Consider the following 25,423-nt stretch of genomic DNA (forward strand, 5'->3'; position numbering starts at 1 on the left):
AAAGAGCTCTGACATCCACACTGGGCGTGGACCATCAGCGTGGGGAAGGGCAATCAAGTCTGCACAAGTAGGGACTGGCAGTGAACAGGCTGAGAGTACAGACGCTTGGCTGGGGAGGAATCTCAGGATCTCAACCTGAAATCTAGGATTTCAACCATCATCTAGGCAGAGAAGAACATCACCAGAAAGGGAAAGAAACATTTCCAGGAGTAATGAAAAAAAAGCAACGAACAGCTGGAACACTTTCCAAATCTGCATAAAGAAATCACACAAACTCCAGTCCCCCTCTGTCCTTTGGGTTTTGCGTATCCAGCTCCTCTCTTACCTGTCCCCATCACGAACATTCCTGAACTGGGTGCCAATGAGACAAGCCATGAGAGGCCCGACTCTGCCTCCGTTCACAAAGGGCTCTGCAAGTGCCCCGATCCAAATGTCAATATTCTTTGGCGTCCCATACAGCTGGATGAACTTCTTTGCCAGACCGTGATTCCTCAGCACTTGGCCAAGTGCCTTCAATCCAGAAGGCTGGGAGAGCCCACAGAATTGTCTCCACGAGTTATAACCTGCAAGTAGTTGGGTATCAGAGCAGACAGATCAGTAATGTGTTTGCCCCTCATGGAAAGATTTTTTCCTCTTTCCCAAAGCCAGGGCACAGGTAGGGTCCTAATAAGTTTAAAACATTTTTCTAAATTTGTCTATATTTCTATTAATGTCATCAACTCTCCACTCCTCCAGAGCCAGTTTGTCCTGCCTGGCATTTCAACGCTGTTTGTGGAAGGGTCTCTGCAAGCAATCTCTGCTAGTGGGAGCTGCTCCACCACCTTCCAGCGCCATTTTGCTGTTCCACTCGGCAGCAACACAGGTGCCTGTGTGCAGGCTCCAGAGCCACAGTGTGCGAAACAACCTCCCGGAGATGCGGCCGAGGAGCTATGGGAGACCCACGCCCTGCCCAAGCTGCAGCAGCGAGCCAGAGGAGCAACCCCAGGGCATTCCAAATAGCAAAAGAGACCCATGTTCAGGCACCTGATCCTGCACGTGACTGCCCCTACCCCTGTGGGGGCTCAGATGAAGGGTCTGGGAATGCTTAATGTCTCATCTTCACTGTGACCCAGGAGCCCTAAGGGGGCTCAGGGAGGGTATGGTCTAGAGCCACAGGAGAGAGGTCCTCATAAGACTCATTGATGTTGCCTTCGTTGGAAGTGAATCTGGGCAAGATGTTGATGCCACCTCTTCCTGCACAACAGGATAGTGGCGAAGTCCTTCCCCACAGCTGGTCTCAACGTGTCCCTGTCTCACCACGGGGACAAGCCATCCCACACTCAAAGAGAGTTCCTTCAGGTGGGAGAGGGCCACCGGACTAATGTATCTGTACTGAAAACAGCTGAAAATCTACTGGCCTGCAATTGGTGCATCATTCTGCATCTTGGGGGACGGGGCACATTCCCAGAAAGGGCTATTTGAGACTCGGTGTCTTTTCAAATGACCACTTAAGTAGATTTAAAGTCAATGGAGCACTAATGCCTCCTCCTACCCACCAACCCAGTGAACTGCTAGGTGCAGAGATGAGATGATGCTGCAGCACACATCTCTGCTGCGAGCAGGATGCCTAAAAACTGGGGAGTATTTGGAGAAAAAGATACAGCATGGATGACAGCACTACCAAACGAATCAAGGAGACGGAGAATTTGCTTTACCAGAAAAAGAATTAGGAAGCTGTTTTGATCATGCTATACCGTCATCACCTTCATAGATTGTCTAACACCAAGGACTATGGTGGCACCCAGGGGGTGGGCTGAGACCCAAAGGGCTAGGGGCTCAACACAAACTCACACTGGAAATACACGTCAGTCCCACTGCAGCAGATCAGCAGAGCTGCAAATTCTGGATTTGTGGTTCAGATCAGGTTCTGCACAACAACATTCCTAGATAAAGTATGGAAAAATCACAACCTTCTGTCTCAGTTAAGGCAGAGCAGTCCTGCGACCTGCCCATGCACCTGGATGCACTGTAAAGCCTCTGTCTGGCCTCAAAACCTCAAAATGCAGCATGCTTTTCCTCACAGTTTCACAGTGAGCTCTACTGCATCTCCCAGGACATTACTGACACAGCAGCTCCAGGCACTTATATCAGCCCCATGACACTGTTCGGCAATGACACACCCAGGAGCCAGTCATGAAGTCCTATCAACAAGCTCAAGGTCGTCTTGCAATGCCATTACACTGGGTTTGCATCTTGCAGAGCCCTGGGAGTGGTTCTGACATGTCGGGGTTTTTTTTCTTGGGATACAGTCTTTATATCAACAAGAATTTTGTCACATATTGTGATCTGCTATTCCAGCTGTGTGGCTGGGCTGGACCACTACAGGTGCTTGGAGAGAAGCCATGGGGGACTTCTGGCCCTAATTTCAACCCTGCAAACTTGTTGCTGAGCTACTTTCCCAGTTTTGCCATTTGAACAACATTACAAGTGAGTCAGTTGCTGAACACTTGACTCTGGTCTGTGCAATGCCCCATGTTCTTCTGGCCGTGCGCCTCCACGTGCCAACTCCAGCTCCATCCAGGCTCTGACTTCATTGCTCAGCCTCCTGTCCACTCACCTACGGTTGTACAGTAACAATGAAAAAGGTTTGGGAAAGAGCAATTTCAGTCAAGCGTGGGCTGGAGATGTTTCTCAATGTTCAATCACAGGAGTGCCTGATCTCCACCTGGGTTTTTTTGGAAGCTCTTCTCCCACAGCCAACTTACCAGGGAGGCCATGATCTCTGCAACGCTGCATGTTAAGCGCAGGTAAATCAAACCCAATCCTTTCAACCTGTTCAAACATCCGATCCCGGAGATCGTCCACGACCATTTGCTGCTGTGTCATCAGCTTGGCCTGATTAGCCATCAGGTTCCGGAGAAAGGGGTCGATTCCACCTGCAATGGTTACACAGGGACTTGTGAGCAGTGCAGGGTGGCAAGTGTGTGCTAAGAAGCTCAGGAGAGCCGAACGCAGCATCTATTTAATTATAAGCTTCTGCTACAAGAGAATCAATTTTCCTGCACTTAGAGAGTTAAAAAGAAAATACTTTGAGTAACGTTCTTAGAGTCTACAGCAATCAAGCAATCAGACTGCATGCTTCATAATAAGATGGGCCGCATTTGACTGCAGGGAACAGCCATGCTGGGAAAACCTCCGGCTGGTAGTAAAGGTCATTTAATACATTTAATGCAAACTGCTTTTAAGTTTGGCTTGAAGCAGGAGCTCATCCAGAGAGGGCAGGAAAGGCTGAATGAAATAAACTTACACTGCAGAGGTGCAAGAAAGGCTTTACCTTCTTTAATGATCCTCCAGACAGCAAAGAAGGCATTTCTGAGTGGAATTTTGGGACCCATGGGCTTGTAATTTTGATTTAAACGGTCAACAGTTGGGGGAATTGAAGCATGAGCAAAACGAAAAGCCAGGGTGAAGACATTGGATATTCGGGGATCTGCAGACTCATTGTAGCCCCGGTAGCGAGGAATCAATTTCTGGAAACTGGTTCCCAGCAGAAGAGGCAGGTAGTCCCTGTAGGTTATAATCTAGGGGGAAGCAACAGAAGTGTGAATAGTTAATTGCTTGGCCATCACTTTCTTTGGAAGCCAAGTTATTGTTTGTGTCTCAAACTACAGGAGCGTCACGCTGAACTTCTTTGGTGGGATTTACGTAGGAGGTTTTGCTCGCATGGATGTGGAGCAGAGAGACTCCCCAGGGCCAACCTTTCTTTCACCTCATCAGACCTCCATCACCCAGCTGCTCTGGCAGTCTGGTGAGCATCCTTTCTGGCACTGCTGAGTCACATTTCTCTTTCTTCAGCTCTGTGGCCTTGGTTCAAAGCCTCTTCTGCACCTGGCTACTGTACCATGCCGCAGCTCCAGGCACAGGCTCCTGGTTTCTCTGGCCATGCATGGTGGGATCTCTACACTCTTTAACAGCAATGAGATTTGCATGAACATGCAGTGATTTGTATGAAAATGCAAAGTGGACATAACTGCTCCAGGAACATCAGGAAGCGCCAGACACACGCTCATCCTCTGCTTGTGCACCAGGATCCTCTGCCCCTTGGTGCTGAGGACTTGGCACTCAGGTGTCCCCAGGCATGCTCCTCCCCGCCCCATCAGCTTGGCAGGTCAGAGCAAGATGAAAGCCTGCCAAATCCTCTGAAATATTCCCGCCTTGTCCTATAGGTCGAGGCCATTCCCATCAGCCGGGTAGAATTGCATTTCCACCTCCCTCCCACCCTACATGCTTCAGACGAAAAAGAAAAAGTCAACAGTGTTGGCACAGATGATATCGCCACCCCTTTGGGGGATATTGAGGAGGCTGCACAATATAATTTTAAAAAAATCAAATTCTTTGTCACGAGGTGAAAATGTCTTAGTTGTCTGAAAAGTGCAAGAAGTTGAAACCATTGATCTAAACGTGATGCTGGAGACAATGCCTTTAGTACAATTGTTTGAGTCTCCTCAGTGGCTTACCCAATGTGGTTATTCAATGGTACTGGAATATTTAAATTGACAGTTTCAAAAACTTAAACCTTTTGATATTCCTGCTTTTTTTTTTTTTTGTTTGCTGTTGGGCCAACTCAGAGGACAGGTTTCCAATTAGGCATGACTAAGCACTGCCTTTGGAAGCCCCACGTCTTCTTCTCTCACAAGAGCCGGCCCTTTCTGTTTGCTGTGAAACCTCATCTGGCTTTGAAGCTGGTCCTGCTCCAAACTGCAGGCTGGACAAAAGACCTTTCAGAGATCCCTTCCAAGCACAGAAATATGTCTGTGCCCCTAGGATCTCATTCAGAGCGAGGTCTGTTGTGCAGCACAGTCCTGAGGGGCTCTTTGCCCCAAAGCCGTAAGGACGGGGGAATGCCGTGGCTGGTGGCATCTCTTGAGAGGAGGAGACTCACAACCCAGAGGAATTTTAATCCCAATCTCCAGTACCAAACACCAGGTAGAAAAACTTTTCTGACCCCGTGTTTCTCAAACTAAAATGTGCGGTTAAAATCCCATCAAGCAATTTGGAAATTTGACAGCAGAGGGACATTGAAGATGGAGGGGGACCCCTCTGTGCTTGTTATTCCAGGTATCCCTGTGTGATTTTGCTTTGGACAAGAGGTGCTGGTGGAAAGAATTTGGTCACTTACCCCCCAAAATACAGCATCCTTTGGACACCCCACACTAAGAAAGCCCATTGCATTAATTCTGTGAGGCTGCAAGACAAGGCAGCAGCACCAGGACACACAACATGGTGGCTGGTACCTGGATCATGGCACCCAGGATCTTCCGTGCCTCCTGGTAGAGCTTCTCTCCATTCCAGTGGGGATTTAGCCTCTTCAGGCCCCTAGCCAGGCGGTTGTGCTCCCGAACAAAGAGGGTGTGCATGGTCGCCAGCCCCAGCATCTCGTTTGCTCGAGAATCACCTAGGAGTAGCACAAGTGAGCAGACTGGCACTGCCAGAGACCTGCGCTTGGCTGCTTCCTGACAGAAGGAGGCAAATGTCACATCAGGAAGCACAGCCCGAGAAATTTTTAGATGTCTTGATATCTGCATTGTGAAGATGACAGGTAAGAAACACACAGGAGGAGAAGGAAGCCAGGGTCTGGGCCCTGAGGGTTGGAGAACAGCAGTGAAAAGCCAAATTTCTGCTGAAGCAGCAAAAGCCAAGACATCACCACAGTTGTGCTTAGCATCACAGAGAGATGGGGAAGGGTTTTTTTCAAATAATGGCTAGGAGCATTAACTTAAGAAGCTAAATACATGTAGGTGTTCTCCAGGGTCCCATATTAGAGAAGCAGTCTCACAGCTCAAGGGAGAAATGAAAAGGCGCGAAGGGAAGTCGGGATGGCCAAGGGAGCTCTGCAAACTGGATGGCATCCTTCAAACCAGCTGAAACTACAGCGAAAGCAAGATGACAGTCACAGTCAAGCTCTCTGGTGAGTAAGAGCAAAAGCAAAATGAGTCACAACCCGAAGGAATAGATTAGAAATGGCACTACAATGAAATACTAAATCCTTCTTCAACCATCTGGGGCAAGAAACCCAAGAGCAAGCAGGTGATGAAAGTATAAAGAAGCACTCAGAGAAAAGTAAATATGTCGGATTTAGTCCCCTAGTCCCATGGTAAATAGAGGGATTTGCTCTCGCATTCAGCACAGAACCCTTTTCATTTGCTGTCAAAGGCTGCCTGTGAGAGACTGCGGAAGAAGAAACAAAAGCAGCACTGTGGGGTCTCCTCAGGCAGAACGCATCCACCCAGGGCTTCCAACAGAGCTGCAGTGGGAAATGTCTGGATCCTGTCAGGCGACTGCACGTGCAAAATTTCCCCAGTTCTCAGGGACCGGAAAAGTCACAAATAAGACCCTGAATTTTCAAAGGAGCTTCTGAGCCAGCCTGAACTGTTCACTGTCAATTCATTGATGGCTGTGGAACAACAACTGCTCCAGCAGCCCCTCACTGCGTAGTCCCGGGGGCTGGGAGCCCACCCTGGGGACCATCCGATACGCCTGCCTGTTTTGCTCGTCACTGGGCACCTGCCCTTGGCCACAGGTCCTGTGTGGTCCTCGCCAAGGAGAGACCTGCACAGAACCAGGGAAGCAGCTGAAGGCATGGAACAAGGGCTGAGACAGACGTGGAAGTGCAGAGGCTGAAGGAAACATAAAACACCCAGAGCTTAAGAGGAGGGCGCTGGAGGATGACACCAAGCAGACTCCTCCCACCGGTCCCACCACCAGGTCCGGATGGTATCCAGGGACCATGGGGATGTTCTCCAGAGGAGCCCGGGCCAGATATGTAAGGGCCCAAGGGAATAGAAAACAGCTGCACAGCTGATGCGATCCTTTGTGCCCTCAAGCTTTCTCCGGCAGCGCTGTGAGCAGTCCCGTGTTGCCAAAGCCAGCAGGAGTTAGCCAGCAGGTCCTGCTTCCCAAGAGAAAAGGACCAGGGAGTGAGACGTGAATTCAGAAGGTGTACCAGAAACATCGCTCCCTGGGGTCCTGCAGGCATGTGGCAACACCCTGGTCCTCACCAGCAGGGGCCAGGGGGAAGGGAGCAGTGCTCATGGCTCCAGGGCAGCTATTTTGTCTCTGTGGGCTGGGGGCAAGGAGAAGACAGAAAAGGGCAGTGGTTGGGAAGGTTGTGGTGGCTGTGCAGTGTTTCAGCTGGAGGGGAGGCATGGCTTTGCCCAGGGAAGAAGGAGTTATTTGGGAGCTGAAGAAGTGGTCAAGAGGACTCCAAAAGCATGATAAACGGAGCAGGAGGCCATCCTGATGGACTACAGGCCTGCGCTGATGACCTGGCTGGGGTACTGCCAGTGCACCCCCAGCCTTCTCAGTGATGGGGACACATCTTAAGAGGTCCCCTTGGTCTGTGGCCAGCCTCATCCTCAGCCCAGCTGGGATCTAAGCTCCTCTCACGGTGCAGCAGGTGCATGGGCAAATGTTTCACGGAGGTGACTCAGCCCAACACCAACATGCCTGTACCCATCCTGATGGAATACAGACAGCCACCAAAGGACAAGTATGGACAAGCCACTGCCTTCAGGCCAGTCTGCTAGTGCTGCGTTTGCTGGGCTCCATCATGGCACGGGTTCCCAGGTCACCTCCGGCAGCCCCAGGTGCTCTCTTGGGCCCTGCACCAGAGCTGCTGAGCGCAGATGGGACAGCTTCACTCCAGGCACATGGTCACCAAAGGAGACTTGGAGAGAGTGCAAACCTTTCTCCTACCTAGCACAGCCTGCCTCAGCCTTGCAAGATGTTTTGCTATGCTCCATTTTCTACTTAAATAAGAAAAAACCAAACAATTAAAGATGTGAGCTGGAGCTGGTGGAATTGTTCTATCTGGATTTCAGGGTTAGGGATGCCAGCACCCAACTTACCTGCAAGAAAGCAAGGGATTTTAGCTCCCCTGCTGACTATAAGACAGGGGTCCTTCCGCATGTTGTCAAAGGGCATATATGCCTTCCCCCTGTCAGTGAAATTCCGATTAACAGCCAGCAAGCCCAGCTGGTTGGTCTGATCCCTCAGCCTGTTGGCCAAAGGCACTTCGCTGCCATACACCACACTGCCATCGAGAAAGGAGGTGAGCGCGTTGATCTGATCCCGAATTGCTCTGCCTCTGGTGCAAGCAGGAGCTGAGCGGGAGAAAGGGAGGCAATCTCTCGTGTTTTTAATTCGTGGGTCATTGGGTGGGATCTGCAGAAAGATAAAAGAATAATAAGTAAATAAATAATCATTGCCAGTTCAGGGGTGCAGGAACTGCACTGTGACACTACAGCTGTAAGAAAAGCCAGGCAGAAGCCATTTCAAAGACAGTCCCCATGCTAGATAGCATGGAGGTCTGTCATAAATCTCAGATACGAAGGATTGGGTTGACAGCAGAGATGCTATTTTAGGAGTCTAAGTCCCAAATATGCATGAAAGTCTGGAGATGCTTTAAATTTCCATAAAGTCCTATGGATTCCTAAACTTTTTTCCCTGAATATATACATATCAGGGTGGATCTTTAAAGCTCAGGTGTTCCTGTCTCATGTTGGAGTTTAGTGCCCATGTCGATGCTGTGGAGAGTTGTCATCCAGAACGTGTGACCCTGCCTGCATTCTCAAATGCACGCTGGGCAAACACTCAGTGATGCTCCGTCCCTTCTGAGTATTCCTTGGAGGGAAATAGGGGTATGTGGGAGAGCCAGAGCTGCAGGGCTGCGGGGAGAGCCAGGCAGGAGAGCAGGGCTGCAGGGTGGACACCTACATCATTAAGCATTTACTGGAGCGGAGCCTGCAATGTGATGATTGTGCTCATGCCTAGCCACTGCTGGGAGATGCTCATCACTGCCCTGCCTCATGCCCCATGCCCCAGCCATCATGAGGGGCATGGATTTGCTGGGGTATTGACACCCATCAGCTCCTGGCTCTGACACATTTACGCTGATCCAGGCATCACCCATGTTGCCTTTGTGCCCTACCTCCAAAGCAAAACCATATCATTGAGAGAGATGGGTAGATGGTTGGAAACAGGGGGGAAGATGGGCTGTGACGGTGCCTGACATCTAGGGACAGCCCTTGGGACCCAACACCTTGCAGAGCATGGGGTGACCCCCTTGGCCTGCTCTGGGAGGATGTCCCTTCATGGCCAAGGACCGGGAGAGCCACCAACACCTCCTGGTTGGAAGGTAGACACCCTCTCCCTCTCTCCCCTGCAAGAAGGCGGCTGGCTGTACCTTGATGGGGAAGCAGGGGGGCTGCTTGGCACAGCTGGTTTCACAGTCCACCATGCCACCGAAGGAAACTCTGGCTGGGGTGTCCGGACTGAAATCCAGGTCGTGGTCAATAAACTGACCCCACTGCATGAACATGAGTGACCTCTGCTGGTCCATCCTCAGCTGGCTGGGAGGGAAGCGGACAATCTCGTTTGACACCTTTCGAACCTGCAGGGGGTGAGGGCAGAACGCGGGCATGAGGAGATATCTTGTACGAATGGGTGCTTCAGTTTGTAGGGTCATCAACAAAAATTCACGAGGCACTCCTTACGCTTCACAGAACAAAACCCCAGATCTCTGCCTCTGGAAGGCACTGCTGAGTGCCCCCGTTGCATTGTGCTGGTTCCAGCCAGGTTTGTGAGCCTTGAGGCCAAGAGTATCCCTTGATGGACATATGGAAGCAGTTCATCAAGAGCCAGGGAAAGGGAGGCAAAAGGTTTTAAAGGACGGCTTTGAAATAGAAGTGTGGAAAAAAAACAGGCTTTAGGAATTTCTGAAAGTTACCTGAGTAAGCTCCTTCTAGCAGGACACTCTCCCAAAGCCCTCTTCCCTTCTCATCCCTTCCCCTCCCGGTTCTTCCTTCATGGATTATTACCGAAAAAGTAGTCAGAACTCTGCTTGAGCTCTGACCCTGGGCTGTAGAGCAGAGTTAGGGAGCACAATGAAAGCATGACCATAAGGCACACAACACAGAGAACTGCAGAAAACTCCTCATAGGTGGTGTTGCACCAAGCCCAGGTGACCAGGAACCACACCACAGTGTTCCTGCTCCATCCAGGTGCCACAGGGGCCACACGCCCCCCCCAGTTTCCCCCACCCATCCACCCCCCAACAGAATTTCTAGTGGGCTATTTTTTATTCTGGGGATTCACTTATTCATTTCATAGTCTGGAATATTGCTTTTTAGGAGACAACCAGCTTCCAGATCAACAAAGATGAGTAAATTACTTTGGCTTAAATGCACTTAATTCAAAAGAACACGGTGTGTAATTCTTTATCCTGTGCTTCTGCAGCCATCAGATTAATTTTCCTTTGCTTTTCCTGAAAGCATGGGAGTTGGAAAGCATGGCTGTTAGATCACCCTGGGGATGCTCATAGGATCAGCCTAAAGTTGGTGAATTTACCTTCTTCCGCCTCCTGCCAGGGCAGGTTTAGGTTGGACATTGGGAAAAATTCCTTCCCCGCAAGGACTGTCAAGCACTGGAAGGGGCTGCCCAGGGAAGGGGTCAAGTCCCCACCCCTGGGGGTATTTAAAAGCCAGGCAGATGTGGTACTTAGGGCCAGGGTTTAATGGTGGGATGGCAGGGTTAGGGGAACGCTTGGGCTTGGTGATCTTAAAGGGCTTTTCCAACCCAAACGATTCCATGATTCTGTCACCACCACGTGTGCTTTGGTGCCGGTGGCCTCTCCACGGACGAGCGATCCCTAAGCCCTGCTACTGCATTTTCAGGTGACTGTTACAAACATTACCAGTGGAAAGGGGAATCCTGAGAAACGCTTTCCTTCTGTCCACCCGTGGGGCACTGACACGCCATCCTCGTACTCTGCTGGCAACCATCTGACCAGGGCTCTGTTAGAAGATCCAAGTGATGGGTTCCTCCTGTCAGAGCGAATGGAAGAACGGCGAGCCATGAGTGGCATGAGGATCATGGCAGGGCCAGGAGCTCATGGATGTGGAGAGAGAGGCAGGAACCTCAGAACGGGTCCACACAGCGACGTACAGCGATCAGGGAGCTGCTGCGGCCCTGTGGGTTTGGTGCTACCAATAAGCCCTGGGCTTAATAATAATAACAACAATAACAATAACACACACCAAGCCCCAGCCTCTCCCAGGCAAGAACTCAGGTTGCTGGTGACTCCTTGTGTCATCCATCCTGTGGAAGGGCCCTTGACCTCAGACTGTGGGTGGGAAGCAAAGGTGAAAGCATAACATCAGAGAAGAGGGACAGAGACTTACGCTCGTTCATTTAATGGTATCACCAGTGATCTTTAACAGAAATGGGGTCATGGACTAAGTCATTGTTATAGTTTGATTGGATCATCAAAGCCTTAACCAGACTAATAATATATTTAATTTCAGAGTGCACGCATACAATGTGTCCTCTGGTATCCTGTCATACACCATGGGTGCAACCCTGCCTGGGGCCAAGTAACAGAGGGACATGGGGCACAGGGCGCAGCTGAGCCCACCTTCTCCAGGGCTCTAGGGGTGATGGACCCCACCCCAGAGCCCAGCTCCCCCTCCCGAATGAAGACACCACTGTCTGAAAATGAAAGGAGGCAGGTAGAGCTCTCCCTACTTCTTATGCAGATACCTGAAAGCTAAAGCACCCCCTAGGAGATGCTCTGCCCACCAGGAGATGCTCTGCCCACCAGGTTCGTGGTGACAGGGCAGGGATGGGGAACGCTCCTATGCGGTCCCTTTTAAAACACTCTGCTCTTTAGCAGAGCTTCCCTTCTCTCTCACGTTAAGCCATGCCCCTCCATTCGCCCAGGCACAGGGCAGCCAGAAGGTGCTCTCCTGCGCATGATGCGGGGCAGGAAGACGGCCAGATCCTGCCCCAGCATGAAACCGGTACTGGGTCAGGAAGCCCTTTGAGACCCTGCAAGGGGCAGAGCCAGACAAAGCCCAGGAGAAAGAAGAAAGGCACAGCCCAGTGACAGTGACCTGGGCTGGAAGAATCCCCAACACAGAGCTGTTTGCATTTTGGGCAAAGAACTAGTTCATGTACAACACCAAGAACCCTTAAAGCAAGACTAATTAAAAGCCTCACACCCCTAGGAAACACCACTGTGGGCTGTAAAACCCTAAAGAAGGCATCCTACATGGATCATCCATGGGGACATGGGCCTGTTTCCACTGGTGGTGGACCCACCCCTCCACCCTCCCATGGACCCTCACCTGTTGTTGCACTCGCCGGTGATGGTTCGGTAGCAGCGTGACACGGCGCAGTTTATTTTCTTGTCCTGCTGGTCACATCCGCTTGCCTCGAAGATCATCCCCAGCTGAGCCGGTGTCAGCAGGTCTGCCAGGCAACAACAGGGGATAAACACGCAGAAACACACAGGCCCTGCTGGGTCTGCGGTGCCTCCTGGGCTCGGGAAGAAGTTTTCCTTCTTGTACCCTCAGAATGGTTTCTCCCCACACCCCGAAGAGTGCGCGGGGCTGTCATCTAAGGCTGTCCTGCTCTAAGATGTGCTGGGGATGCTCCCTAGAGCACCAGAGTGCTTCTTCTGCTTTGGAAAGCATTAAACCCAACAAAGTTGTGGTCAAATCTTATTTATAATTATATGCTAGGCCTGTACAGCAGCGGAATGGTTTCCTAGCATTAGCGATTCTTTTTCCTTCCTCTGCCTTCCCTTTTTACCTCCACCAGGAATTGCTAACAGCTCCAGCCATCCCAGTGGTGCATTACAAATCTGTCCCCCTGTGCAGCAGCCACCAGTCTGGATCACCGCTGCTCAGAGCTGCCCAGAGAAGAAACCATCAAGCGGCTGGGCAGCACAGGGGGATGCTGGCTTGGCATTTCCACCGCACGGGTTTCCCCACGTGAGAAGTGGCCGAGTTCAACCAGCAAAGCCTTCTTGGCTATTGCTGCTAGCACACCACATCCGAGCCCCTCAGAGGTTTCCTAGTCACTGCTGCCACCCACAGCTGGGTCACAGAATGGTTTAAGAAGCCACTGCTGCCTCCTGAGTGCTCTGGCAAATCTCTGGAGCGGTGCTGGAGATCACTCCTGGATGGAGAGTCTGGAGCTGAGCAGTCAGCCCTGCCTGGAGGCGGTGATGCTGGAGCACCCGATGATGCGCATCTCAGCCTGCCAGTGCTTTGCTGTAATGCTGGGGAGCCCCATGAGTTCACCTTCACATGGCACGAGCCCTCTCTGTGCCTCCCTGAACTGTTCCTCTTACTGCCCCCAACTTGCCTCCAGCTCTCAGCAAACCGGGCTTGCTGGGAGGCCAGAACGGCCACTTCACAGAGGACGTTGCTCCATCAAGACACATGCTGAAACGTCCTTTCACACTGCTCTGCTCTCATTCTCTGCTTGTGCCTTTCTCCCAGCACCCTCTTCCCAATGCAGAACAACTCGGCAGTGACTTTGGCTGTTCCTGCTGGAGTCTGGCAGAGCATGGGCTATTGGGAGTCACGTCCTCTGCGTTTGCTCGTTCCCCACTCGAGCAAGAGAATATCATCTGGCAAGGTCTTACAAGATTTGACCCCTTGGTACACTGACCACTGTACTGCAGAAGAGACGTGCAAAAAGCACTTTAATTAACTGATAAACCCCCAAATAATTTTTTAAGATGGAAAGAGAGGACAGAAAAATAACCCAGCTTTGCCCCACTGCAGTCGCGTGGGAGGGATTTGAGCTGTGGCCCATCGTAACCCCCTCTCATTCCCTCTTCCCAAGCCCCATAAAACCCCAGTGACCAAACCCGGTATCTTCATCCTCTGCCTTCCTCCCAGCAAAGTGAGGTCCCTACCCGTGACATTGAAGTCCCCCCTCACAGCCCATCGCAGCTTCTCCTTGAGGAGGGTCAGGGCGGTCTCCATGTAATCCGCAGCCCGAACAGCGGCCCGAGTCCCCGCCACCGGCTGTTTGAAATATCCCAGAAGCTCTACCGGGGTCAAGGCATCATTCTGGAGGTGCTCCTTTATGCTGCAAGGGAGAATAAAACAACATCTGCAGGACCAAAATGGGCAGAGCCACGAGTCCTGCAGGTTGCACACCCGAGCATCGGGCACCCCAGCTCTGCTGGGTGTTCCCAGACTGAACTGCAAACACAGGCAGAGTCATCTATGCCCCTGCACAGCAGCTGGAAGAGACCAGGGCTGCTCCTGCCACCCTCCATAGGAGGGAACCACCAGAAATCGGCCTGCGCTGGCTCCACTCCTCCACAGAGCATCCCTGAGGGATGAAACAGAGCCAAGCAATGCTGAGCCAGGAGGAACAGCATGTGTGGAGGAGGACAGAGTTACAGCTCTTAGTGACCCAACAGACTGGAGATGTGGTGTAAAAACAGGGTGAGGGCATGCAAAATGCTGGATTACAGCCCACCAGGCTCCTGGCGGACCTCACACCCTTGCCCGCTCTGCCGGAGCGAGAAGAAAGGCCGGCAATGCTGCAGCGTATGGCAGCAGCCGAGCCCAGCCCCGACTCTCACCGGTCGCGTGTGCGCTTGTAGGCTGCATCCACCAGCTGCTTGGCCTGCTCCACGCTGCGCAGGAGGGACACATCCGACAGCTCCTCCAGCAGATCTCAGCGAGGGAGAGGAAAAAGCAGAGATAAGAGCGCTGCCTCCCAGCTGGGAGCATCTCCGTGCCGCGGTGGGGTTCTCCTCATGCCCCCAGCACCCATGGATATCGGCACAGCAGTGCTGGGAGTAGTGGCTGCTGCTGTCTCTCTCTCTCTCTCGATACCTGTACGTACACTGATTCCTTGGGGGAGCCTGAGAGGGTCAGTCCCGAGCATGACACGGGCAACTCCATCGGCAGAGGCCTCAAACAGCAACCGTGAGAGCTGTGGGCATCATCCCTCCTGCTGCTTCACAGGAGAGCAGTTGCTATTTCTTCAACCCCAATTAACGTGGTTCACCTTATCCCAATGCCTCCATAGCTGCCTTCGGAGAGCCCGCACCGATCCCACTGGCTGTCGTGACAAGCATCAAGAGCCCAGCATTAAGAGCTCTCATTTGCTGATTTTCCCCACCGCTGTCTTTACTCCCCCACTTTTTGTCCTAGGTTGATTACAGCCACGTTGCCAATGCCCCTCTGGTGAGTTTGGGCCCTTCCCAATGGCACCAGATGGCAAAATACCTTCCCTGATCAACCCAGAGTTCACCTCTTTGACAATCTTGGTGAGAAAAATTATTGCCTGGACCACCATTTGAGACAAATGCAAGGTCAAGCACGTGCTTCCCATGGGGTTTTACATCGTAAATGAACAGGCAGAGGCCTCTCTCAATGTTTTTGAGCAGCAATTTGGGGCTGGAATCATAGAATCATAGAATGTTTTGGGTTGGAAGGGGCCCCTAGAGGTCATCTAGTCCAACCCCCCTGCAGGGAACAGGGACACCTTTAACCAGATCAGGTTGCTCAGAGCCCCGTCCAACCTGGCCTTGGATGTTTCCAGGGATGGGGCCTCCACCACCTCTCTGGGCGACCTGTTCCAGTGTTTCACCACCCTCATTGTAAAGAATTTCTTCCTTATATCCAGTCTAAACCTACCCTGTTTTAGTTTAAAGCCGTTACCCCTTGCCCTGTCACAGCTGGCCCTACTAAAAAGATTGTCCCCATCTTTCTTATAGGCCTCCTTTAGGTACTGAAAAATAATGATCCTTCTGCAGGTTCACCTAAGGAAACCTTGGAAGAGCTGAGTGACTGCCCTGTCCCCAAACTCCACAGCCCCTGGTAGCTCCAATGCACCAAACGCTGCAGCAGCTGAAGCGAGTTCGCTTCAGAAAGAGATGATAATTCATTGCTCACCCCAAGAGCAGGAACCAGCACCCCCCGAGAAGAGAGGGGTTCAGTTTCCCACCCCCATAAAGGAATGGCACGGACGCAGCAAGGCAGCTGCCCATGCCAGCCCTGCGGCCCCCTGGGCTGCACCGTGCTCCCCGGGAAAGGCTGCACTCGCTGCTTTGCACAGCGTGCGGGGAGGGAGGCGCCCATACTGTGGGGATGGAGCGGTTCCGAGAACCAACCTCTCCTTTAACGTGATTTTAAGAAATCAGATAGGACGTTAACTGATAAAAACATGAAACAGCCAGCGCTGCTGCCGCAGTAGATACAATCTGACTGTGCTTCTCCCAACACCTCTTCGGAGCTTCGCTGCATGCAATAGAATAATTCTGGCTCTTCTAGGCTTTATCTTTCCTACTCAGAAAAGCCCCTGAGCTGCAAAACCCGAGAAAAGGACAATACCATAGGAAGAAGATACAGATGCCTGGAACAGGCTGAGGATCACCAGCAACCCCAGGAAGATTTCTGCCTTCATCCCTGCAAAAAGATGCAAGACGTGAAAAAAACCCCAAGAATCTGTGGATCTTGCCATGTATTTGGGCAGGTCAGTGCTGACACTGCTGATGGCCCACGTTAAGGGAGCTCAGGAGCTGTCCTCTTCCCCATACAACGCTCCCCAGCAGCGGGTGTGCTGCCTGGGAGGTCCCTGCAGGGGTGCATGGAAAGGGAGCCAGGGGGCCCCAGGCACTGGGGGGGACACCTGGCATTGGGACTATGGGGGCAATACGAAAGGGAGCAGGGGCAGAACGTGCAGCCAGCGCTGCAGGCAGGCAGCTTGCCAGGGAGCCCGGGCAGCAACCCTCAGCATGCAGGGAGAGCTGGTGCCTGGGGTTGGAAGAGCTGGAGGGGATGAGGGATCAGCCAGGGCAGCATCACAGGTCCTCTACACATCAACATTTGGGGTGGTTTTAGCCCAAAGCTGACCCACTCACCTCCCAGGGCTGCTCCAAAGCAATCAGCTCTATCAGAATGAGCCTGGAGCTGTGTGCTGCGCCTACTGCACAGTGCTTAGCACCCACCATGGAGCTTCTGGCAAAGGTACCCAGAGTCCACCCTAAAATGCTGACCAAAACCCATTCCCTGTGGAGGAACCCCTGGCGACAGCAGCAATGGGGTCCAGCCACATCCTCGCTGTGCTCCCTCGGCACCAGGCAGAGAGCGGCTCTGCCAGCACTGGAGCGAGGCAGTGAAAGCGCAGACCTCAGCTGGATGCTCCAAACATGCCCCAGTCCCCCAGCCCCCCCCCAAAACAAGTGCTCCACGAAATCAGAAGCCAGCGTGCACAGCGCGCAATGGGCTGGGCTCTCACCTGCGATCTTCTGCTGTCCTGACCACAGCCCCTCCGCGCTTGCGCTTTTATCTGCCGCGGGCGCCCCAGCGGGGCTGACCCACAGAGCTTGGAAACACCCCCATGGTGCATGAGGCTGAGGTGGCGCAGCACCCACCTCCCACCCCGGCTCCCTAGCAAGGGAGGCTCCTGCACAGCCCCCTGGATACACAGCCCGATGCTCAAGCAGGGCATCCCTGGGGTTTTGTGGGGGGGAGATGTAAGGCAGTGCTTTGCCATGGTTTGAGAGTCTGGACTCTTTCTGGGGATGTCTTACAGGGACAGGATTCCTTCCCCCATGGTGCTCTTCAACCTTTGCTGCTCTTAAAGGTTGAAAAAGGTGTCTTCCCATCCATGGAGGCACCAGCTCTAAGGGGCGTCTGCTCTGCTCAGCACTCCCCATCTCACTTCCCTAACCTGCCCTGCCCCACGTCCCTGTTGGGGTCTGGAAGGGTCCATGAATGCTGCTGCTGGTGCAGAATCCCAGAATTCCAGACTGGCAGGGGCTGGAAGAGCCCTCCGGGGATCACCCAGTCCCACCCCCCCTGCTCAAGCAGGATCACCCAGAGCAGGGTGCACAGGACATTGTCCAGGCAGGGTTTGAATATCTCCAGAGAAGTCAAGAAGTTCTTCCTCACGTTCAACTGGAACCTCTTCTGCTTCAGTTTGTGCCCATTGCCCCTTGTCCTGGTGCTGGGTACCACAGAGAAGAGTCTGGCTCCATCCTCGTGACATCCACCCTTAAGATATTTGTACGTGTTGATGAGATCCCCTCTCAGCCTTCTCTTCTCCAGGCTAACAAGCCCAGCTCCCTCAGCCTTTCTTCACAGGGGAGAAGCTCCAGTCCCCTCCTCACCTTCGTGGCCCATTGATGAACTCTCTCTAAATGTCGATGTCTCTTGTACTGGGGAGTCCTGAACTGGGGTCCAATCATCCACTCCAGCATCTGGCCACGCTCTCTGAACGTGCCCCAGGATGCCATTGGCCTTCTTGGCTACAAGGGCACGCTGCTGGCTCACTGGTGCACTTCCCTGGTAGACAGGAGCAGCAGGACGAGGCACCTGGATGATGGCTGGAACGGGCTTCACCAACCTCCAGCTGCGCATCTTGAGCACCGGGCAGCTCAGGCAGGGACTTGCCCTTGCCCAGGCTGCCGTGTACTGGGAGCTCATCTGGCAAAGCCCCTCTCCCTGCCGGCACAAATCTAGCCGATGGACGAAACCCTGCTGTGTTACAGCTGTGCGCGAGGAAGGGCAGGGGGATCCTGCTGGGTCGCGGAATGACGTGCTTGACCGAGCTGGTGTACAGAGGGGCAGAGGAGCTGCTCGCTGGCACCGCTCCTCAGCTCACTCCTAACTGTGCATCGCAATTGCCTTCTTCCTTCTGTCACAGAAACTCCTCAGTTGAGCAGCACAGGCTGAGGGCACCCGAGTCTCTGCGGGTGTTCCCCTGGGGCAGGTTAAGTGAATGCCTGTTAGCTGAACCCTTCCCTGCCCGGGGCACTCCAGAGCCGCAGCGGTTGTACAGAGCCTCTCGCAGCAACTCTGCAGGCATCCCCGAAGCTACTGGCAGGTGGAGACACACCGTCCGACACCCTGCCTTGGTCCTTCTGTGCTTGAAAGGAAAGCTGCAAAGCAAATTGCAAATCTTACAGTGAGTTACAGGTGAGGCTGCACCCGGAGCTCGTGTCCTCTCCTGTCCAGGGCAGGTTGGCGTTTTTTGTTTTTTGACAAACTGGAGGGAAGGCACTGAGAGTACAGACACATTAGAAAGCTGGGTTTGGCCAGCCGAGAGGGGAGAAGGCTCAGGGGAGCCTCACGATCAGCTTCAGCTGTCTCATGGGAGGGCTATGGAGCAGGTAGAGCCAGAGACTTTCCTGGAGTGCCAATGAAAGGAGAAGCAATGGGCATGTGGTGCTATCGAGAAAATTCCCATTAGACATAAGAAAAACACCCATGAGAGTGGTGCGGTGCTGGGACAGGGCCCAGAAAAGGGGTGGGATCTGCATCCTCAGAGACAGTGCAACTTTGAACAAGACCCTGGGCAACCTCCCCTGAACTTCCAGCCAGCCCTGGGGGACACCAGAGACTCAGGAGGTGCCTCCAGCCCACACCTTTCCATGATCCCATGAGCTCCGTGTGTTTGAGGCAGAAGGAGGGTGCCCGCCCGAGCTGCCACCACCACTGCTTGCACAACGGTGAGCACAGCACTGCTCTTGTGCAAAGGGGCAGAGCTGGCAGATTTTCAAAGCCGTTATCTATGGGCTTCCTCTGCTGTATCATGCAGCTCACCGGTTAGAAGAGGATAAGGATTTTTCAGAGGCGAGTGAGACAGTTAGTGCGTATCTGTGCTGATAATTGCATTTCACAATTAGGAACTTACTTAATTGCTCTCAAAACTGCTTCAGAAACCATGGAAGTGGGAAGGTTCTGAGAGGTGCTTTGTCTCTTGAACATTTGTTTTCTCTGGGGATGGTGACCCTGCTCCCAGATGTGCACGTGAAAGGCCACGTATCTGTGGGAGCCTTCTGCTGAGCAGCAATGCAAGCGCCAAGCCCTCCTGCTCACCACCTTCAGCAGCAAAGACGAGACCACGTGCTGCTCCTCCGGAGTAAGGACTCAATACATCGATGCCCTGAGGCACTGTTGCTTGCAGAGACGTGCCAGTGACACCTGGGATACAGGACAGCAATTAAAAGCAGAGGGTGCAACGCAGAACATCTAGATTATAACTACATTTCACCTTGTTTTTTTGTTTCTTGTAGCCTTTTGCCTTTAGCTACCAAAGCCTGAAGGTCTCAAGAAGCCTCCTCTCAGCTTTGCTGTGAAGCCTGCCTGGCGTTGGGGAACCAAGGGAATTAGGGTGACTGTGAAGTGATGAGGGTCTGCCTCTCTCACAGCAAAACTTGCTGGGAGATGGCCCAGCACGTGCCTGGGAGCCAGGAGCCGACGTGCACCTCCTGGTCATAAGGGCTCTGCAAAGGGGGAGGAAGCACCAGGAGCAAGGGAGCCGTCCTGCAGGCCTGGCCCTCGGCTCTGGGCAGACCCCAGAACATTACAGCCACTGCTTTTCTTCCCAAGGGTTTTCTTCTTCAGTTTATCCCCCGATGAACTGATAAAAGCAACAACGGGCAGTTTCTTTCAAAAGACCTTCAACAACTTGGTTAGGAAATGCCAGCTGGTAAATTCGGTTAGAACGGCGACCGACTTCCTCTGTGGCAGGGCAAGCTGAAAACAAATTACTGGGTCGCTGATGACTTCCATCACTTAAGTCTGACTCAGAAGTCATGGAAACTCCTTCCAGCATTCACTGCTGCAGCAACTTTCTTACTTCAGAACTTCCAGTCTGTCCTTGCCCTGACTCCTGTCCAGCGCAGTGGTTCACCGTGGTATCAAAATCCTCCTGAAAGATTTCTCCCTAAGGTGCAGCAGCTTCCCAGCCAAGCCCCTCCTGCCAGGGGAATCCTGCAAAATCCCCAGAAAAGCCCGCGGTGGCTTTTGCCACATTGGCTGAGTTCCCAGAGGACCAAAGGACAGAGCTGCCACCCCACACAACTGACCCAATGTCTGCCCGCCCGCGGCCTTTGCAGAGCCCCACCTAACGCCCCAGCCCAGCTTCAAGTGCCCCTGTTCCCACTGGTGGGACCAGGAGGCATCAGCTACTCCGTAAGAACAAGGAACAGAGCCAGGACTCACAGTCGGAGCTCAGCACTGTTGGGGGTTCCTTATTTTTCTCCTTTTTTAGCCAAAGTATATTGGAGCATATAAGGAATGTCACCCAGCTGAACCATTCCAGCTGGATAAGAGGGGAAAACCCAGCGATTTCCTCCTCCTTTCCTGGGGTCAGGTGCCGCAGACAGCAGCTTTGCTCAGTTCCAGACATCCTGTAGGCAAACAGGCAGAAAAAAACGCCACTCCTAGCAGGGCTGGAGGGAAGCTCAGTCTGCCTCCAGCATCACCACCCCTCTCCGGCCAGATCAGAGACCGCACAGCATCGAGGCCCTGCAGAACTGAGCAGCCAGAGTGGATCCACACAGGAGGATTGGGCACTGAATAGCCTGCTGGGTGGCACTACAAAAACGAACACCAAGAGCATGGCAGTTTTGGTAATACACGTTTAGGCTTTTGCATAGGGCAGCAGCACCCAGAACCTCCCCAAACTGGGAGGAACAGAGGCAGCAAAGCCTCTTCTCCAGGCACAGCGCTGGTTCAGGGCTCCCAGCAGTAGGCTGTTAACCTCTCAGTTAAGAAACACAAGAGAAGACCCTTGCAACAACCCCTACGCAGCCGCTGGTGGTGCTTGGCCAGGTCCCGCCAGCTGCACAGGACCAGTCACTGCTGGCACGAGACGCACCTGCATTCTCTGGAAGCTGCGTCAGAGGTTCAGGGAGCCTGCAAGCAGGCTGTGGGTTCCACCTACAAGATTGTTGTGGAGGAGCCAATTAAAAAATGGAAAACCCCAAAGCACTTGAAACTTAAAAAGTAAAAGGCGTACTTCTAACAAAACCCATCGCTGACCTCTTAATTTTTGCTCTGCTCTAAACACGAACTCATCGCGGAATGAAGCAGTCAACTGGATGTAGCCACCATACCTGATGCTGCCTTCGCTCCTCTGCTACATCAACACAATGGGGAAGCCTGAGCGCAGCCGCATGGCCCGGGTGCTCCCGGCAGCCTTGGCCCAGTGACCCTCCCTGCCGACCTGCAAGCCCTTTGCGGGAGGCGTTAGCACCAGGACAGCCACTCCAGCCCCCAGCCCTTCACATCCAGGAGCACCCCCGCATGGGTAACGCCAAAGAGCAGAGAACAGAACCGCGGGAAGAAATCCGGCTGTGCAGGTCCCCCCGCACTTGGTGGCACCCACAGCGAGGGGCTCCAGTGCCCAGACCCGGGAATTCACGCTGCATGGAGCCACCCAGGCAGCGCAGCAGGGCTACGCGCGTGGCCAGCTGAGGTCTGGACTTGGTGTAACACCGTGTAACCGCACCTCGGTGCTCTCTCCTCCAGGACTAGGTTCCTGAAACAGGAGAGGCAAAGACTTCTCACCCCCACAGAAGGCGGCTCACACCATGATCACAGGGAACCCGCTTTTGTGAGCATCCTCAAGGTGCAAGTGACCGGTACCATTTTCCCCTCTACCCCAACCCCCCAAAGAAGCATCACTGAATCTTTTGCTTTTTTAAGGAAAATGTATTTTTGTGAAAATAGACTTTATTATAATAAAATTTGATATTAAATAAAAACATACCAGATCATCACCAACACTTGTGGCCACTGTGCTGGCATCATTCACGTTACCTCACATAACTGTCCTTCTCGAAACAAGTACCCCACTGAAACATGCAACGAAAGAAACACTGAAAAGGGTAGAAACCATGTAGTACAAAACTCTCCGTGGCATAGAAAGGGATGTGTCTTAACTCAAGGAACACATCATCTCCTATGAAAATAGCTGCAAACTCTCCATCCCCAGCTCTGCTCGCCAAATGCTCCAGCTCAGGAGCAGCCCACTGAAACAGCCAAATAAAACCGCGAGAGAGGCAGATGAGAAATAAATAAATAAATAAGTAGACAGGTAAATAAATAAATAAATAAGGCAGAGTCCCCAGCCAGCGCGTGGTCAAGGTGAACCAGCCAAGATCGCTCCCTCCTCCCCAGGAACCCTTGTGATGAGACATGACTGAGGCAGTGTGGGATGCTCCTAGGCACAGCTGCGTATTTACAGGTTTACAGTACAAATAACTCACTCGTCAGCCCAGAGACAGCAAAGGGGATTCACGGAAACAGAAAAATGCAGATTTTCTTTGCAGGAAGTGAAGGGGTTGACACAACCTCCTTTGGACCAGAGGAATACCAGGGTGCGTAGTACAAGAGATCTCTTCCTAAGGGGCCAGGGCTTTGCTGGGAAAAGCCATTTAGCTAACTTACAGCCAGAATATAATTTTTAAATTAAAATATTTACAGGGAATTGGTGTGTTGAGGGCTGCACGGAGCAGGACACACTACTGTGGAGGTAGCTGTATCCTAGAGCTGAGGCCTCACACCCCCCAGTGCCATGACGCGGTGTTCAGAGCCACTGCCCACACTGGGTAGGCACCCACAGCTGGGCTCTCAGCAGAGACCGCAGCTCACAGACCCACTGAAGAGCTTTCTCTATACAACATACACTCTCTCCCTATGAAAATACTCTCAACAGCTTATTGCAGAGGGCTTCTCCTGAAGTCTCAGTCCCCATGTGTACTGCATAGGCAGTCTTTACAGAACAAGAAATCCCTTGTTAATTTTTCTTACTGGACCCAAGTTTTTTGAAGAGCTTTTTTCCTTTGAAGAAGAAGCCTCTCTTCTTTTTACTCTGATCAGGTACATCACTGCATTTGAGAACGACCAGTGATGCCTGCTCTGGACACTGCTCGCCCATGACAAGGCAGGAAGGTGGCAGAGGAGGAGTTGGTGAGGAGTTGCTTTGATCAACAGACCCATCTGGATTTAACTGAGTGGGAAAAGGAGAAAACAAAAGAAAAAAACAGAAGTTAGAGCTGACAAAGGACATCACAGCAATATAAACCTCAGCCCGAGAACCCTGCCTTCTCCCTGCCAGGCTGTCCCTCTCCCTGCAAGGCTCAGCTCCCCTAAGCAGTTGCAGGGAGTGTTAGGGAGTTTCCAGTGGCTTTAAACATTTTTTGTACCCACTACCCAGACCCTGCCTGAGCTCAGACATTCTGAAATTCCTTAACTTTGGGCTAAGAACAGGACAGCAGAAAAGCCCCACTGGGGACTTGGTGAAAGGCGTTGCTTGACTCCTGTAAGCAAAGCACCTCCTGAGAGCATGGATGGACACCAATGCATCCACGTCTGCCTGCTGGGCTCCCAGCATGCTCTGGGACAGAAGGCAGGACATGAAGGAAAAGAAACCCTAATAACAAGGGCTGTGCAAGACCTTCAAAAGTTCATGGGGGCCAGCTAAGCTGGGAGGCTTCTGTAACTGTGGCCATGGTTTGCCATGGTGAGAAGAGAAATTCTGAGTCTTGCAAGGCTGCTCAGCAGCCATCAGATCTACTCACAGGAGGGGCAAAAAAACAGTCTCATGCTCTGCAGTGGCACCAGTAATGGAGAAAAAGTTCACAATGGAGCAGGACACGGAGAAGTCCTGGAGCTAGTGGCACACAGCAGCTGATGTGTTCCCAAGTCACCTGAGCATTTGAGAACACTAACTGGGATCTACAGTCCCAAATGACGCACGGTACGCTGCTTCTTTTGGAAAGGGCTTTTAGAGATCAGAAAGTGCCCAAGTCCTGGGCTCAGTTTCCTCTTCACAACATACCAAATTGCAGGCCAGTTCCCAACAGCAGCCACCTTTTCATGATCTCCTCTTGCCAGGTTTAGGTGTCCGGGCAATGACCGTTTCTGATCTGGCAGGGCAAGCTTTCCCAGAAGCGGCAAAGTTCACCAGGGAAGAGGCTCTGGGTTTCTGAAGCCTGGGAGAGCACTTGTACCAGGGCCTTCTCTTGCACACAGCTTTCACAAACCAGCATCTTTCAAGCTCCCAGCTGTACATCCTATCTTGGTATTACCCAAAACACAATATGGCTGGAGCCCTCTTCCTTGGCAGATTGAAACACTGCGCCCTCATCATCTCTGACTGAGTCCCACTAAGTCAGGGAGAGTCAAGGCCATGTTTCTTAAGGGTCTGTAAGCAGCCACAGCTCCAACAGGGGAGATGAGTTAGTGACACGAGCAGCAGGGTGCTCTGCCTGGGGTGGAAGCACGATAGAGGAGCAAAGACGTTAGCCCGGCACAGGATATGTGTGAGAAGCACAGTGTGCTTGCAGTTCACCAGCAGGCGTGGATGTGCTTTGGTCCTGGTCCCACCCTGCGCCTGGACCAAGCAGATGCCCAGACACAACATTACTGCCACAGCTATAGCCCAGCCACGCTTCTCCTCTCCTCACAGGCTGAAGTTGTGCTGCTGCATTCCAGTCACTTCGCTCCACTGCAGGAAGAAAGCACTTTTGGCACAAGATGAGCAGAAACCCTACCAAGTCAGTCCTGAGCGGACAGGAGTACAGGACTTCGAGAGCTCTGTCTTGGCATGAATATACAACAACCCCTCCCAACTCCAGAAGGCTGAGAGTCAACGACTGCCTTGCAGCAATCACTTTAAACTGGCCCAAGTGACGGTGCCATCAGACACTCTTACCTCAGCTAAGGTCTCTGGCTAGAAGGATGGGGATGTAACTCCTCTCCATTACAGTCAACAATGTGGCTGATTTTTCCTGCACTCACGCTCTGTCTTCACCTGGAAATCTTGTTCC

At 52.5% G+C, this 25,423-nt stretch overlaps 1 protein-coding gene across 1 annotated transcript in view; it reads right to left on the reverse strand.

Moving 5' to 3' along the window:
• MPO (myeloperoxidase) overlaps positions 1–25,423 on the reverse strand; it is a 34,108-nt gene that overhangs the window by 3,253 nt on the left and 5,432 nt on the right. Inside the window, exons 2-12 of the mRNA XM_035900567.1 lie at positions 16,188–16,262; positions 14,429–14,522; positions 13,748–13,923; positions 12,165–12,288; positions 10,733–10,862; positions 9,224–9,430; positions 7,887–8,202; positions 5,274–5,434; positions 3,314–3,560; positions 2,745–2,915; positions 326–563 (exon numbers count right to left, since the gene is read on the reverse strand). Of these exons, the coding sequence (XP_035756460.1) occupies positions 326–563; positions 2,745–2,915; positions 3,314–3,560; positions 5,274–5,434; positions 7,887–8,202; positions 9,224–9,430; positions 10,733–10,862; positions 12,165–12,288; positions 13,748–13,923; positions 14,429–14,522; positions 16,188–16,260 (1,937 nt within the window). The 5' untranslated portion in view covers positions 16,261–16,262. The remainder of the gene's footprint in view (positions 1–325; positions 564–2,744; positions 2,916–3,313; positions 3,561–5,273; positions 5,435–7,886; positions 8,203–9,223; positions 9,431–10,732; positions 10,863–12,164; positions 12,289–13,747; positions 13,924–14,428; positions 14,523–16,187; positions 16,263–25,423) is intronic.

The sequence above is a fragment of the Egretta garzetta genome, unplaced genomic scaffold (assembly GCF_000687185.1).
Source record: "Egretta garzetta isolate BGI_Z169 unplaced genomic scaffold, ASM68718v1 scaffold108, whole genome shotgun sequence".
NCBI classification, from domain to species: Eukaryota; Metazoa; Chordata; class Aves; order Pelecaniformes; family Ardeidae; genus Egretta; species Egretta garzetta.